The following is a 13869-nucleotide window of genomic DNA, read 5'->3' as shown; positions in this document are numbered from 1 at the left end:
TCTGGCTTACTGAAACCAATACTTTTTATTTTTAACTAAGTGTTGAAAATATTTCAAAAAGAATTGCCAAGCGAGCCCGGAACACCTGGACCAGATATCCTGCTTTGCTGTAACACAGTCTATTTAGGGCTGCCTCAGAAGGTCACTCATACTTCAACTACTGTAATATGTCACCACCTTATAAATGGGAGAGAGTGATATCAGCAAGTAAAATTGGCGCCTTGTCATGCCCTGGCACTGGCTCTCTACTCCCAGGTGCAAGGTGTGATGTTAGGCTCAAATTTAAAGGATCCGAGTGACTAAACCGAGCTATGAACTCATGAGTAAAAAACAAACTGACAGAAGCATTGGGCCCAGGACCTTCAAATAAGACACAACTGCACTGAATTTCACCGGGCTGAGGCATTTCAGTGCTGAACAGTAGTAACTCTGGAACTGCTAAAATGCAAATAGTGCATGACTTCAGCCATCACAAATTGCATTACATTAAAAAAATACCTTTCAGAATTTCTGTTTTACAGAAGGTCAAAATTAATGAATCCTGTCAAGGTTTTTTAAACTAAAATCTTCAGACACTTTCAAGGTATGTCATTACGTATTTCACAATTCATAAGTCAAAACTTGGAAATGAAAATAGTGTGCCTTTATTGATAGTCTGCCACAAATTATTGTATAAACTTAGAGTTAGCAAAAAATGTATTGCTACATGGGAAGATCCTGAACGTTGCAAGCATATCTGCAAAAAGTGGATGCTTTCTTACAGTAGATAAGAGATGTTCTGTTACCAGCTCTCACTATAGTGCCATATGCAATTAAAGTATGGTTTTAGACAAATTGTATGAGGCTCAGTAGAGTCACTGTCTCTTCATTATTGCAAACACACAGAGATGTATACGTTAATGTTAAGCCTTCACTGACTTCAGTGGGACTCTTCTGTCTCTTAGATGAGCTTGTACACAATGTTTGCAGGACTGGAGTTTATGACTACAAAAGCTGTGACAAGGGGGATGAGAACAGACACAATACAATAGGAATTCCAACAATTCAACGCATCCCTCTTACTGAAGGAAATCAGTATCTTTACATACTATTGAATGTTAAAAACAAACAAAGATGTTTAAGCACAAAGTATATATTTATACCAAATAAAACAACTGAAAAAGTATTACATAAAGAAAAATAATGTAACAGAACATACTTAGGTACCTAACTTACAGTCATGCTCATATCTAAAAGTAACATTGGTAACTAATATATATAATTTTTGACAAGGGTGCATTTAAGAGTTCTCTAACATACAACATTCTACATGTGGAGAGTATTTTTTCCAAGATACAGAAAACAAATTATTTTACACAGGCACACCTGTTAATTTGTATAAAAAACATGCTTGTAAGTGAAAAGGTCACTTTAGTACTAATTTACCACATGTGTGAAAGCTATGTAGTGTTAATCATGTTGAAATCGTCTCTTCTCCTTTTGCATTGGTGAGCGCCAACACTGAATGGTACAGTATTTGATCCATATGGTTTACTGACACTGCAACCTGTTTCCAAGCAGTAGCCCTGCCCAGGTGTTGAACAGCACAGTACTGTACAGCCCCATCTGTCTGCATGTAGTGTATTTATAACTAAAAGCTATTACAATTATTACAATGATTTCTGTTTCAATATATACATCAGTATAAAATACTACCCAAAACACTTTCGCATTTCAAACAATTTTAACCACTTCATCAAACAATGCATTTGCAGAATTAAAAAAAAAAAAAAAAATCCAAATTAATGTTGATTGCCAACAGTACAGCATCTCTATGGTATGTTTCCTAATAAATGAGAGAACGGAAATGTATTAAAATCAATTAAAATAAGTATCACAAAACAGAATTAATGTTAGAGCAGTTCAAGGATTCCCAGTTTGTCAGTATCTACCCTAAGCAGTGCTACCCAAATACAGTATAAGCCATTTAGTGTTTCTACAATGAGACGAAAACATTCAAATATTAAAGCTGTGAGAAACACACAAAAGCAAGGAAAGAAAATTTGTTCTGTACTCATCCCTGGTGTAGCAAGGTACAGCATGTCAGGAGTTTGCACTCAGTGCATCGTATGTGCTATTATACCTGGATACAACCGTGGAAGACAACTGAAATGGAATCAACTCTGAATCTCCTTGCTGTTGTGGTTTTATGTCAGACCATTCAAGTTATAACAACTTAGTGTCTTTTTTTCCTGAAGGGAAGAAGAGAGAAGAATTCATAATGACATTGTAAAAATGCGACTAAAATCCCTATCTTGGACACAATATACTGCTTTAGGAGCTACTGTGTCATTGCACAATATAAGTGGCCTATTAATCGTTGAATTATTGGTGTAGCAGAATATACTTGTCACTGTGGATGTGTTTTGAAAATTGCTATTTTAAAACCTGCCTGTATTCCATAACAAGCCACAAACAATTTTGTGTATTTCAAACACTAATATCCTTCAAGTACTAAATGTACATTTATAGTGGCAAATTTCAAATCTCTGCCTCTGCTGCTTCAGTTTTTAAAATGAGACTTGGTTCAGAGTTTTCATTCTTTATATTATCCTAAAACAGAACTATTTCTGAAGCATAAAAAAAATCCAAATGATAATAATGTGGGGGGTTTTTTGTTGTTTTGTTTTGCTGATTCATTCCTAACTTGAAAAATAATCAGTCTTTAAAAAAAAAAAAAAAAAAAAAAAACCACAAAACAAAATAACCCAAAAAATCTCTCCCCAGGAGAAGTCCCTGCTAGCTGAGATTTTTTTCCAAAACCAAGTTTCATGCTTACAGTATCTTTATAGTCATGTTATACACCCTTGAAAAATAAAGGCTCATGTTGAGAATGGTGACAGGCCCTTAATTATAGAGGTGTTAACTGGTGACACTATTTTTCATCAGAAAAAACCAAAAGCCCCACAAAACTTCATAGCTTATACTGAAAGTTTGATTCATGCTCATTTTGTTCATTTAAAAATACTCTTTGGAAACTGTGTCAACTCCTGCAGACAACTTAGTGATACATCTTTTCCTGTTAAAATAAAGATAATTCATATTCACCTCTACCCCATGCTAAGCTCTACTACTAATATACACTTCATTACTTGCTCATGTCACCATCTAACACATATCTTTACATTCTTCTACATATAGTGTCCAGGGCTTATTTTTCACCAAACAGAATTTGATAACTATTACACTTAGGAGTTTTTCTTGAGGATTTTTTTTTTTTGGTGTTCTAGCCTTTTCATTGCAACTTAAGAGTGATATTAATAGTTCAGACTTTTTCCATGCTATCTTAAGAGAAACTTTTCATAAAGTTTCTTCCCATTAAGGATTTTAAAATCTAAACTTGCTTAGATATCAAAACTGAAAACCAGAAGAGAGATTAGAGGCACCTGTCATTTTAAAATGGTTTCTGCTACTTTAAAATGCATTTAAAAATTGTACACGCGACACTTAGGATTCTAACTTTTACATTGCTGCAATCAGATTCTAATTCAAAATCTTGCAAATAAACATGAAAAATAAGCCACTGGTCATGAATTCTAATGATTACATTCAAAGCTAGCCTTTAAAAAAATTAAAAAAGTTACAGGCAAAACATACTGGTTTATGTACTCACTAGCTTATCAGGCTACAATAGGCATGTTTTAAGTATAAAAAAGCAGACAATTCAGATTTAAATAAGACTATGTGAAATCAGAAAAAACCCTTAGATTTCACTATTTTTTAAAAAAAGAACACCTATAATTAGTTCCCATCCTACAGCTACAGTTAAACCAACTAACAAAAATAATCAAACTATTTTTGACAAACAAAAGTTAGGCTAGAATATGTGGCAACAATCAAAGTTCATATATGTTTCTATGTAAAATGACTCATGATTTACTATAACATAAAATATGAACAAGAGCACTTTGTGACTAATGAAAGAGCTACTAGTAGAAACATTTAATGCCAAACAGTCTTCAGCCCTCCTTTAAGTCATATCTCCAAATCAGTATTGACTTCTTTTGACCAGATACATCATTTTTGGCTTGTCACCCCAGTATGTCATGTTTTACCACTTGCCACAGGCAGCAGGAGACAACTAGCTGAGCAAACTACAAGCAGTGACATGCAGAAATTAACTCTCAAATCTGAGTACTTAGATAAAATGATATGCAAGCGCACACTAGGACAAAAGGAATGGCATTCGTCATCCAAACAGGCTCATCATCCCTCCCCACCCCCCTTGAACAGTAGTTGCAACAGCAATAGAAAAAGATCAAGAAGATGTCTGTTCTTCAGAGTCAACTGTGGAAAAAAGTCAGCAATATATAACAGCAGCGATGGACAAGGAAGAGCAAAACGAAAGAATCTTGTTGAATATTTGTTCATTTACTTTTTCTGAACACAAGCCAAAAGTGTGCCACACTGGCTTGTTCTGCACTTCGGATACAGATGTCCTATTCTCCTTAGATCCTTCACAGATTTAGAATTCAGTCTCCCTGAGGCCCCTATAACCAAGTAAGAAAACTCTCTTTATCTAGCTTGGTGGCTGCCAAGACAGATTCCATGTCATTAAGGATGTCAGAGCTCAAAGCCTCTTGCAGACTTGGCATCAGTTCTTCTCCTTCTATATTCATCCCATCTCCTTCCAGTGTCCCAAGGTCCACATTTGTCCCTGGAATGGCTTCAAGGTAGTCTGGGAAACGGTTCTGATGGGATGGTATGTTACTTTGGCTGATACTGTCACCTAGTTGTAACACAAACCAAGATGGATATTAAATATACTGGAAGTACCAAACCCACAATTTATCAAGACAACTGGTTAAAGGTTAATCCTGTATCTCTTGCATCACACAAGCAACATGATTCATAGAAATCCATCACGAAAACCAAAGATGACTTGACTGTATGCAGAGGTACAAAGAACATGCCTTTGTTTCAACCTTTTCACCTACTGACCCAAATCTCGACAGATCTTTGATGTCATTTAGCATATTCTAATTTTTATGCTTAAAGGAAAAAGACAAGACTGAGTCAAATATTGTTTTGGAGCTGTATTAGCAACACTGGATGAGGTACTATTCTTAGCTCTGAACAATATTACTTAAAAAAGCAAATGGACACTCAAATTCCATATAACAACAGGAGTGACACTATGAGCAATCCCCCATCCTCCCAATAGAGCTGATTACATGTATGCTTTTCACAAATCTAACCATAATATTTCTGTTATAGAAATAGAAGAAGGTAGCATAACAGTGCCAGAAGTATCACAGCTTCTCAGAGTTGCTTGTTTTCATTGCAAAGGGGCTAAGCATTTGATGGACACAAGTATATTTGGAAAATATGCACAAAGGATGTACACAAAAACAAACCTGTATCCATCTCATCAACACTGTTCAGGAAGTCATCGGGGGTTCTGGGTACACTATAACTGCTCATGCTAAGTCCACTATCTGTGCTTTCATCTCTGGAGTGATACGTTCCACTGTAACAGAAAAAAGGGAGCAAAAAATGAGGGTAGAGTACTGAAGAAATTCAAATGAATGCTTGTTTCTGAACCAGTTCAAGGGCTCTGAAAACATTGCTGTCATGAGAAATGCTCTATTCTAATAAAAACTTGAAGCCTTTGTGAGACACCTATTTTATGCAGACCTTTTCCAATTAAAACCACATTATTTAGATTCAATTTAACTTGATGAGAGCATACTTAAGCAGCTTTAAAAAACTTCCTGTGTTCTGCATAGTTTAAAACTTTTCACACCCACCCCCAGCTAAAAACCATTAGAAGCATATCACAGATAGTCCATAATAATAATAATAATAATAATGGTGTACCCTTTCACACTTCTATAAGGATAAAAAAAATATTTTTAACTACTAATGTCCCCTCATTTAATCAACCACTGAAGTGTATTTTTAGGTCCCTACTGTTATAAATAGGAGCTATAGTTGGAAGTCCTTTAGCGATTCTTCAATTGCTTCCCGCTGTTGCATTATGACTAGTTCAGTCACACATGTCATGGCAAGGGAGCGCACCAATATAAATCAAATACTGGTACAGAAGCCATCTTGTAAACAAACCCTGTTCAGAACCATCTCGTTGACAGAACAGTTAACAAAGCAGTGATGGCATGGGGCCTTACATGCATTTGCTTTCTTACTGCCAGTGGAGCGAGCAAGACCAAGAAAGCTGCAGTGGGAAATTTGGGATTGGGGTGGGGAGGAGGTAGGTCAGTGTATTGAGTAGCAAGGTTTTCATAGCAGGGGGTTGCAAGGGTGACATCTGTGAGAAGACACCAGGAGCTGACCCCATGTCAGACACAGCTGGTTCCACCTAGCTCCAAAATGGTCCTGTTGCTGCTCAAAGCTGAACCTGTCAGTGACAGTGGTGGTACCTCTGTGATAATGTATTTAAGAAAGGGTAAAAGAAAAACACTGTGTAGCAGCTGGGAGAGAGAAGTGAGAAAATGTGAAACAGCCCTGCAGACACCAAGGTCAGGGAAGGAGGGGGAAGAGGTGCTCCAGGCACTGGAGCAGAGATTCCCCTGCAGCCCATGGAGAAGACCATGGTGAGGCAGGCTGTCCCCCTGCAGCCCATGGAGGACCACGGTGGAGCAGATCTTCACCTGCAGCCTGTGGAGGACCCACGCTGCAGCAGGTGGATGTGCCCTGAAGGAAGCTGCAGCCTATGGAAAGTCCATGCAGGAGCAGACTCCTGGCAGGAGCTGTGACCCATGGAGAAGAGCCCAAGCAGGAGCAGGTTTTCTGGCAGGAACTGTGGCCTGCATATGCAGCTGTAGAAATATACCATTACCTGCCTCCTCCTGCATCTCCTAATAGCCAAGCTTCACAAAATATTTTCAAAAATCTCAGTTTCTTCAGACTGTGGTAGCATTCACCGAGAATCCTTACTGATTTTCAAGCTTGAATACTAAATGAAGACCAACTTGACTTACTATTCAAATTAGCATTTGAGGACATACTGATCCTTCCCATAATGTGCTCAAGAAATATATAACGTATGCCTTTTTGTCCAGTATGAAGAACCAAACAGATGATGGTTGAACAGCTAGTCAACACTGGATGCAAGCAGAATGCCATCAGCCATGAAAATATATATATATATATATATATATATATATATATATATATATTAGATTTCATGAAGACATCTTTGCCATACAAGAAAGAAACATAACATTTCTTTCTAGTTAAATCATAAATATTTCTTTTTTTTTAGATTGATCTAAAAATAGTATCACCACACATATGATAACAATCCTAATAATTAAGCTATTTAAAACTTCTGTGAAAAAAATACTGGTTTACTTTGTGGGACAAAATACGAAAAACAGAACTGAGACTATGCTGAACTAAATCACTCTAGTTGAGAAGGCTTTTTGGCTGCTGCTCTCACACTTGGAATGTCCAGCCCTTCTCTTCAAATCACTCCTTAATACACATTTCCTCTTTCTTCAACAAGGATTTCTTCATTTAGTAGTCACACCACCCAAAATTACTCCATGCAACTAAACTGCATTACCCAAAATAGAGTGGATGCTTCATCAACAAATACTTGTTAAAATATGTGTATACAAAAGAAGAAATCCCAATTTAGGAGTTAAACAGAGAACTGCCGTCACTACCAATATAAATGTAATAGGCAAAAATATATAAACAGAGTGGCCAACCAAAAGGTGAAATTATCTAATAAAGTCTGCGTTGTTGGATGTCCCATTTAAAAACTAAAATATACCACAATGACAGTAAGTACTGAAGACAGCAGGCAGAAGATTGACCACGTAAATGAAAACACTACTGTACCTTTGCTCATATTGCTCCAACGTAGCAATTATTTTCTGAGATTTTTTGGATGTTGGGATTATGTAAGACAGTGTAAAATATTCAAACTACCTAGACTTTGGATATCCAACTTTGGTACCTAAAGTTAGGAGGACTGTCTCACCAGGAACTTTATATATACCCTATAAAGACAGAAAGAAGCATTTCTGGCAGTCTGAACTTTAACATAAGGGACATCACTGAGATCTTTAGGGCAAAACTATTGGACTGCTGTATCTAATTCAGAGATAGTAATGCATACCCAGAAATGTCCTTTTTAAAAATCCCTTTCCCATACCCATATGCCAGAATTAAAGCGTGGCGGTGTACATAAAATTATCTAGAAGGGGACAATGCTCAGACCAAAATGCAAATTAAGATATTCTGAACTCAAGTCAGGTACAGATTTTCGGTATTTTGTGTGGGGTAAGGGTTACAAAAAAAGCCAGTTACACATATTTGCAACTAAGCAAGTAGTATCTTTTTGTACTTTACAGTAAATAAATCAACCTGCCAAAAATTTAAAAACAACACAAATTTGCCTTTTCTAGTTTTTTTCCTGTTTCTAATTAAAGGTAAAGATCCATCAGTTTATATTTCATGTGTGTAGACACACAATGGATAAACTGCATTAGTCCACTGCCATGGCCATTTGAAACCTAAAGATGCGTTTCTTTCAGGTCAGAAAACGGGTTTTGAAGATGTGAGGATGCTACATCATTTAAGAACGAATTTCAAAAAATACCTGGGCTCAATGTATGATGGCAACAGCCTTCCAGAAATTCAAGCTAGTATGTTACTATAACACATCAAGGCCACCATCTAGCTACAGAGGCTTCTCACAGGAGAGCAGGTCAGTTTTAAGATTTCTTGTTCTTCTTATGCCTTGGGACAGGATGAGCACAGTTAAGGCACACACCAGATTCCAGGACGAATGTTCATGGAGGACAATCCCTCCCAAAAAAATGATGTTTTCTAATCAGATTTGTCTGTGTAGGAGATAAGTCTTGCTGAAGGGCTTAACCAAAACTTGGAAATACCACTTACTTCCTTAGGGAGTTTAACAACACACCACCACTACTTTCTTCTCCACATGCAAGGCTTTTTTTTTTTTTTTAACTTGGTTTTCTCCAATATATACAAAGCACTGTGTACCTTGAGACAGAAACTCTTCTCCCACTCTCACAGTAGCGCACACAACACTAGCACAGACAATACTTCACGCAGTAGGAGAAAAACCTTGAGAGCAACAGATGTTATTTACATAACCTAAGCTATATGAATGACAACAGATTCCACTGGCAAGATGGAGAGTATGTTCTTGCACCATCTCCACTGAACTTTACTAATTTTGAGAATTAGAGTGAGGACAGAGTATATGAAATGACGGAGAAGTCTCCTGGAAAAGGCAGAAAACGAAACAAACGTAAGCTAAGCTGATGGAATATCAATAACTGGAAAAGTTACATACAATGACGGTACATCTTTAGGGATGAAGAACCTAAATATGAGATATCAGCAACATTAAGTTATTTAAAAGAATACGGGAAGGGATTTATAACTGCAGCAAAAGTTTACAAAGGTTTTAACAGTTTTCAGTATCTAAAATTACAGCAGGTATTTAAGCTTGCCCTATTCCAAAATCATGCCAGTTCTAACATGAAGTGGACTTCTTACCTTACAAGTACATTTGAAACTGTATTGGTGGCAAAAACCATGGAAGTTAAGACTTACATTGAAAGAATAAAGATTAATTTTATGGGGTTTTCCATGAGTATAACAATGTGCCACTAAAAAGAAGGATGAGCACGTTGTTATACTTCATGAGCACTTACAGTAAGCATCCTAAAGTTAAGACTACCATTTCAAGGTAATGCAGCAAAGTAGTGATGAACTCTGACAGAATACACAATTTTTCTTTTACGGTAGGGGATACTGAGTTGATATCAGTTTAGAATGCTGGCAAAACATAGTCCAAAAGAACTAAAAAATTAACTACTCCAACTTAAGATCAACTACTTGATACTGCTGAAATATTAGTAGATGTTTACACCATTAATTAAGTTTACATGGCTTGGAGATTTGATTGTTTTACCATTTTCATCTTTTCTTTCTGGTGTGCTAAGCAAAAAAATACAGATACAACTTATCTCAAGCTGCAGCAGTTTCTCCAAAGTTGTAAGGGTTAGTATGAAGCATTTGCAAGCTGTAATTAGAACAGTATTTCCAACAAAACAAATATTCCAAATCAGAGGAATCAAGAAGTTATATGAAAAAGACCAGTCTATACTGTAAAATTCTAAATCTTGCATTAAAAGACCAATTTCAAAATAATATAGAATTTAAAATGAAACATGCCACTATTTGTAGACCTACCATTAACACAGTAAAAATACTGCTAAATTAAATACCTTAAGTGGAGGGGAGGGGTGAATAGAGAAACCTTAAAATGAACCTCAAGGTGTAGTCCTAAATGTGCCTCACAGTTCATTTGATCTCATAGCAAGCTATTCACAAATTCCTCTGAGTCAGTAATTTGAAATGACTGTTAGTCAACAGATTATGCAGAAGCAAACATGTTATGACTTTGAATAAAAAACCTTCCTACAAGTCTGAACAGACTACTTCCTCCCACAGGAGACAGCTTTTAATCCTCAACTTTTACTAGACTTGCCATTTAAGGAAAGATTCATTTACAGCTGTGGCTTTTGGCACAGACAGATGTTCAAAATAAACTATTACATGTACCAAACAGAATTTTAAATCAGTTTTTTTCCCCTCTAGTAGCTATTCCTACAAACCTGTTAAGAAAGGGATCAGAACTATTTGTAGTCATTGTTCTCAGTTCCTGAGACATTCCAGGAGATGACACGGGATTTTGAGATCCACCGTCTTGTTCCATTGTTGGAAGCTGGCTACGGAGAGCCAATTCCTAGAACAGGGGGAGGGGGAGAAAGAGAGATCATGTTAGGCATTTGAATGCACTTTTCAGATACATAAACACGTTACTTTATAGGTAATTGGTGCTTTTACTGTTTTCAGTTACAAGATTTAAATTAAGTTTCTGAAGACAAATGAAGAATTTTTACTGGCTTCAATGATAATGAAAGTTCCACCAGTCAAGCCCAGTAGTACAAAGACGTCACTGTAAATGTATTTATGGATATAAAAATCTGTATGTTTACATAAATCTTTTCTAGTTCACTTCAGTATCCTTTTGCTAAGTCTATTCTTAAGATCAAAAAAATAATTGTTAATACTATCTGACACTTAAGATGCATCTGTCTAGCTCTGCCGACTAGCACTTTTCCCCCCATTTCTTTTAAGTTCTGATTTAGTCCCTGGTTTCCTTTTTACCTTGCTTATTTCATTCAGCGAAGTTTAAAGTCCTTCCCTGCAAGTTCCCATTAACTCCTCCTGTTTGAGGTGTGCGTTTTGAAATTTCTGATTGATAAAATCAGTGATTTGTTCCATACGTAAATCTTAAAGCTCTTCAAATCCCTGGCAATTTCTTAGTAAAACTAAGACACTGCACTTCTGAGGTTACGAACCTAGATTACATATATAATTTTTACGCATCTGACTGTGCACCAACTTGAATCAATCCATCCATAAAGCTTGTCATTATTATTTAATGAAAATAAGTTTTAACATAAAATACACAAAATTAAAGGGGGGTAGAGATAAGTAGCATTTTATGTAACTTCCATCCCCCCCACCCCCCCTTTTTAAAGAGGCGATCCATGAGTTACCTATGTGAAAAATACCATAATTTTCTTCAAGCACTTCTAAAGCATCACCAATGGTTCACCAAGTCTGTGCTTTGTTAATGTAGAGACTGGTAAAGAAATCTATTGACTATCTTGTCACCATTATTAGTAGTGTGTGATTTCCAGGCTGTGCCTGGGAAGCTAATCTCAGGCAAAGCCAGTCTTGTCAGTCTTGACACTACTCAGTATTTCTCACTTGTAAAATGAGAGGTCTTCATCCATTCTCAATTATGAGCCTAAGAACTGTTGTAGACTTTTAACATATAAAAATAATCTTTCTCCAATTCTTCTTCAAAGTGATTTCTTTAAAAAAAAGTCTAAGGTTATTTTATTTTCCAGCAGATTGTGCCAAATATGGAATGTTTCCCTACCACCTGGTTTTTCTCCTTTTCTAATCTGCATATGCTTCACTCCCATTCCTGTGGATTATTATTCTACATATTGCTTTAATACCAAGTTTCATGTCTTGTACTAGAAGGTTTTCTCACTCCAGTTGATTAGACCTTTGCAGAAAGTGTACAAACATACCATTGTTTTGTGTGTTCATCATACCCAATTGCCTGCTCCAAGAAAATGCAGTCCTCTGCTCACCACCACTTACTTGGCCACTGTTCTAACAAATAGTATTAATACTCCTTCTCATTTTCAGATGGTAGGCACCTTTTAATAATTTCTGTAGGCTTATCCATATGATTTTCATTTGCTTATGGAATAAAACCAAGTACAAAGACTATATAATGAGTTCTTACTTCACAGCTAAGTTTACAAACTTCTATCAGTCCCATCAGCCTTCATACAAGGCGGCTGATATACAGGTGGACTCAATACATTTAAAAACAAAAAAAAAAAACCAAAATCAAACAAACAAAAAAAAAAAACAAAAAAAAAAAAGAAAAGAAAAGAAAAAAGGTTTTCTTTCCTGGAATGCTTCCCAAATGGTGATCTGAAGAAGGTAGGTCTTAGAGCAGCCATCCCAGAGATGGCTCAAGAACGGCTCGCTCACATCACCGTCTTTATGCCCTTCCTCCGGAGATCACAATTCTTCCAAATGTCACCTGAGCCTTCCCTTCTCTGAGAAACTGCCTTCATGTGAGGTAGCTACTTTTAACTAATTCTATCTTGCTATATGCCCAATAAAAAAGGAGGCAGGGAAAATCAATTAAAAAGAAAAACAAAAAATCACTTGATTTCACACCACTGCTTCTGGAATCCTTTCAGCCTTGGGTTCATACCTGAAATACAGCACACCTTCCTTCCCCGCTCTGATAGCAGAGCTGCCAATCAGTGAGTGCTCTGCTCTTACGTAGCTACAACTACCTGGCTGTGGCCAGACTACTCTGTCCTTTTTCCCTTCTCTCTTGCTTTGATCTGTGCGTTGCATTTTTATTTCCTTGGGCTGCAGTCCCCAGCTAGGATGAAGAGGAGGGGCCAAAAGCGCCAGTAGCCTGAGGAAGAAGCTTAATCACATACCAGTGCCCCAAAGAGCGATGACAAAGCGAAACCAACATGGAAGCATTTCTGTATACAAAGTGGTAAAGTGACGTTGTATCTCATTGTGTGGCAGGCCTGGTCTTTCCAATCAGCACTGCCTCGTGATGCAATAGTAATTTAAAAAAAAGAAAAAAAAAAAAAAAAAGGAAGAAGAAAAGAAAAAGAGAGAGGGAGCCAGGGGGAGAGAGAGAAAGAGAGAAGAGAAATCCATACAGGTCCCCCTCTTCAAGAGCTACTGACACCAGAAAAGACAAAGACCTCTTCTGTACCTTAAGAAAAAAAAGTCAGTACAAAGGAATAAGCAATGTGGAAAAATGGGAAAGTTACCTTTGTATTTTCTATATCCTTAGAGGTTAGGTGAGATTGATGTTTCATCAATAGTATGAACTTAAATAGTATGGTAAAAATAAATGTAGCTCAGATAAAAGCCAGCTAAAAAAGAAAAATCGCATTTCACTGAAGGCCCACTAAAGAGAGATGTATAAATCATGACAAAGAATTGTATTTTGCCTATTCTTTAATATGTACAGTGTAGTGAAATAATTTTTTTTTATATTAGTACTGCTTTTATCCTTGTTTCAGCAACAACAGCGCTAAAAGTGCAAAACTACAACTATTTTTAACTATAAGTAGCATTAATGCTACTTATTCAGGAGGCAGAACTACAGCACTTCTTCCTAGGAAGAATTTTATTCCATTACTCATTCAAGTAATAAATTTATGTCAATCTGGGAGTCTAAAA

General features: G+C 36.6%; 1 protein-coding gene across 4 annotated transcripts in view; it reads right to left on the bottom strand.

The window, feature by feature from the left end:
- Positions 1 to 559: 559 nt before the first annotated feature.
- Positions 560 to 13869, bottom strand: part of YAP1 (Yes1 associated transcriptional regulator) — an 89459-nt gene continuing 76149 nt past the window's right edge. For all 4 annotated transcript variants that reach the window (XM_082332972.1, XM_082332973.1, XM_082332974.1 and 1 more), the window contains 3 exons: positions 10668 to 10798; positions 5397 to 5509; positions 560 to 4768 (listed from right to left, as the gene is read on the bottom strand). In XM_082332972.1, the coding sequence (XP_082189098.1) occupies positions 4530 to 4768; positions 5397 to 5509; positions 10668 to 10798 (483 nt within the window). In that variant the 3' untranslated portion in view covers positions 560 to 4529. The remainder of the gene's footprint in view (positions 4769 to 5396; positions 5510 to 10667; positions 10799 to 13869) is intronic.

Source organism: Platalea leucorodia (genome assembly GCF_965183815.1).
Source record: "Platalea leucorodia genome assembly, chromosome: 2".
Taxonomy (NCBI): domain Eukaryota; kingdom Metazoa; phylum Chordata; class Aves; order Pelecaniformes; family Threskiornithidae; genus Platalea; species Platalea leucorodia.
Note: the sequence above shows the minus strand (reverse complement) of the source record. Positions and strands in the feature narration are given on the sequence as shown.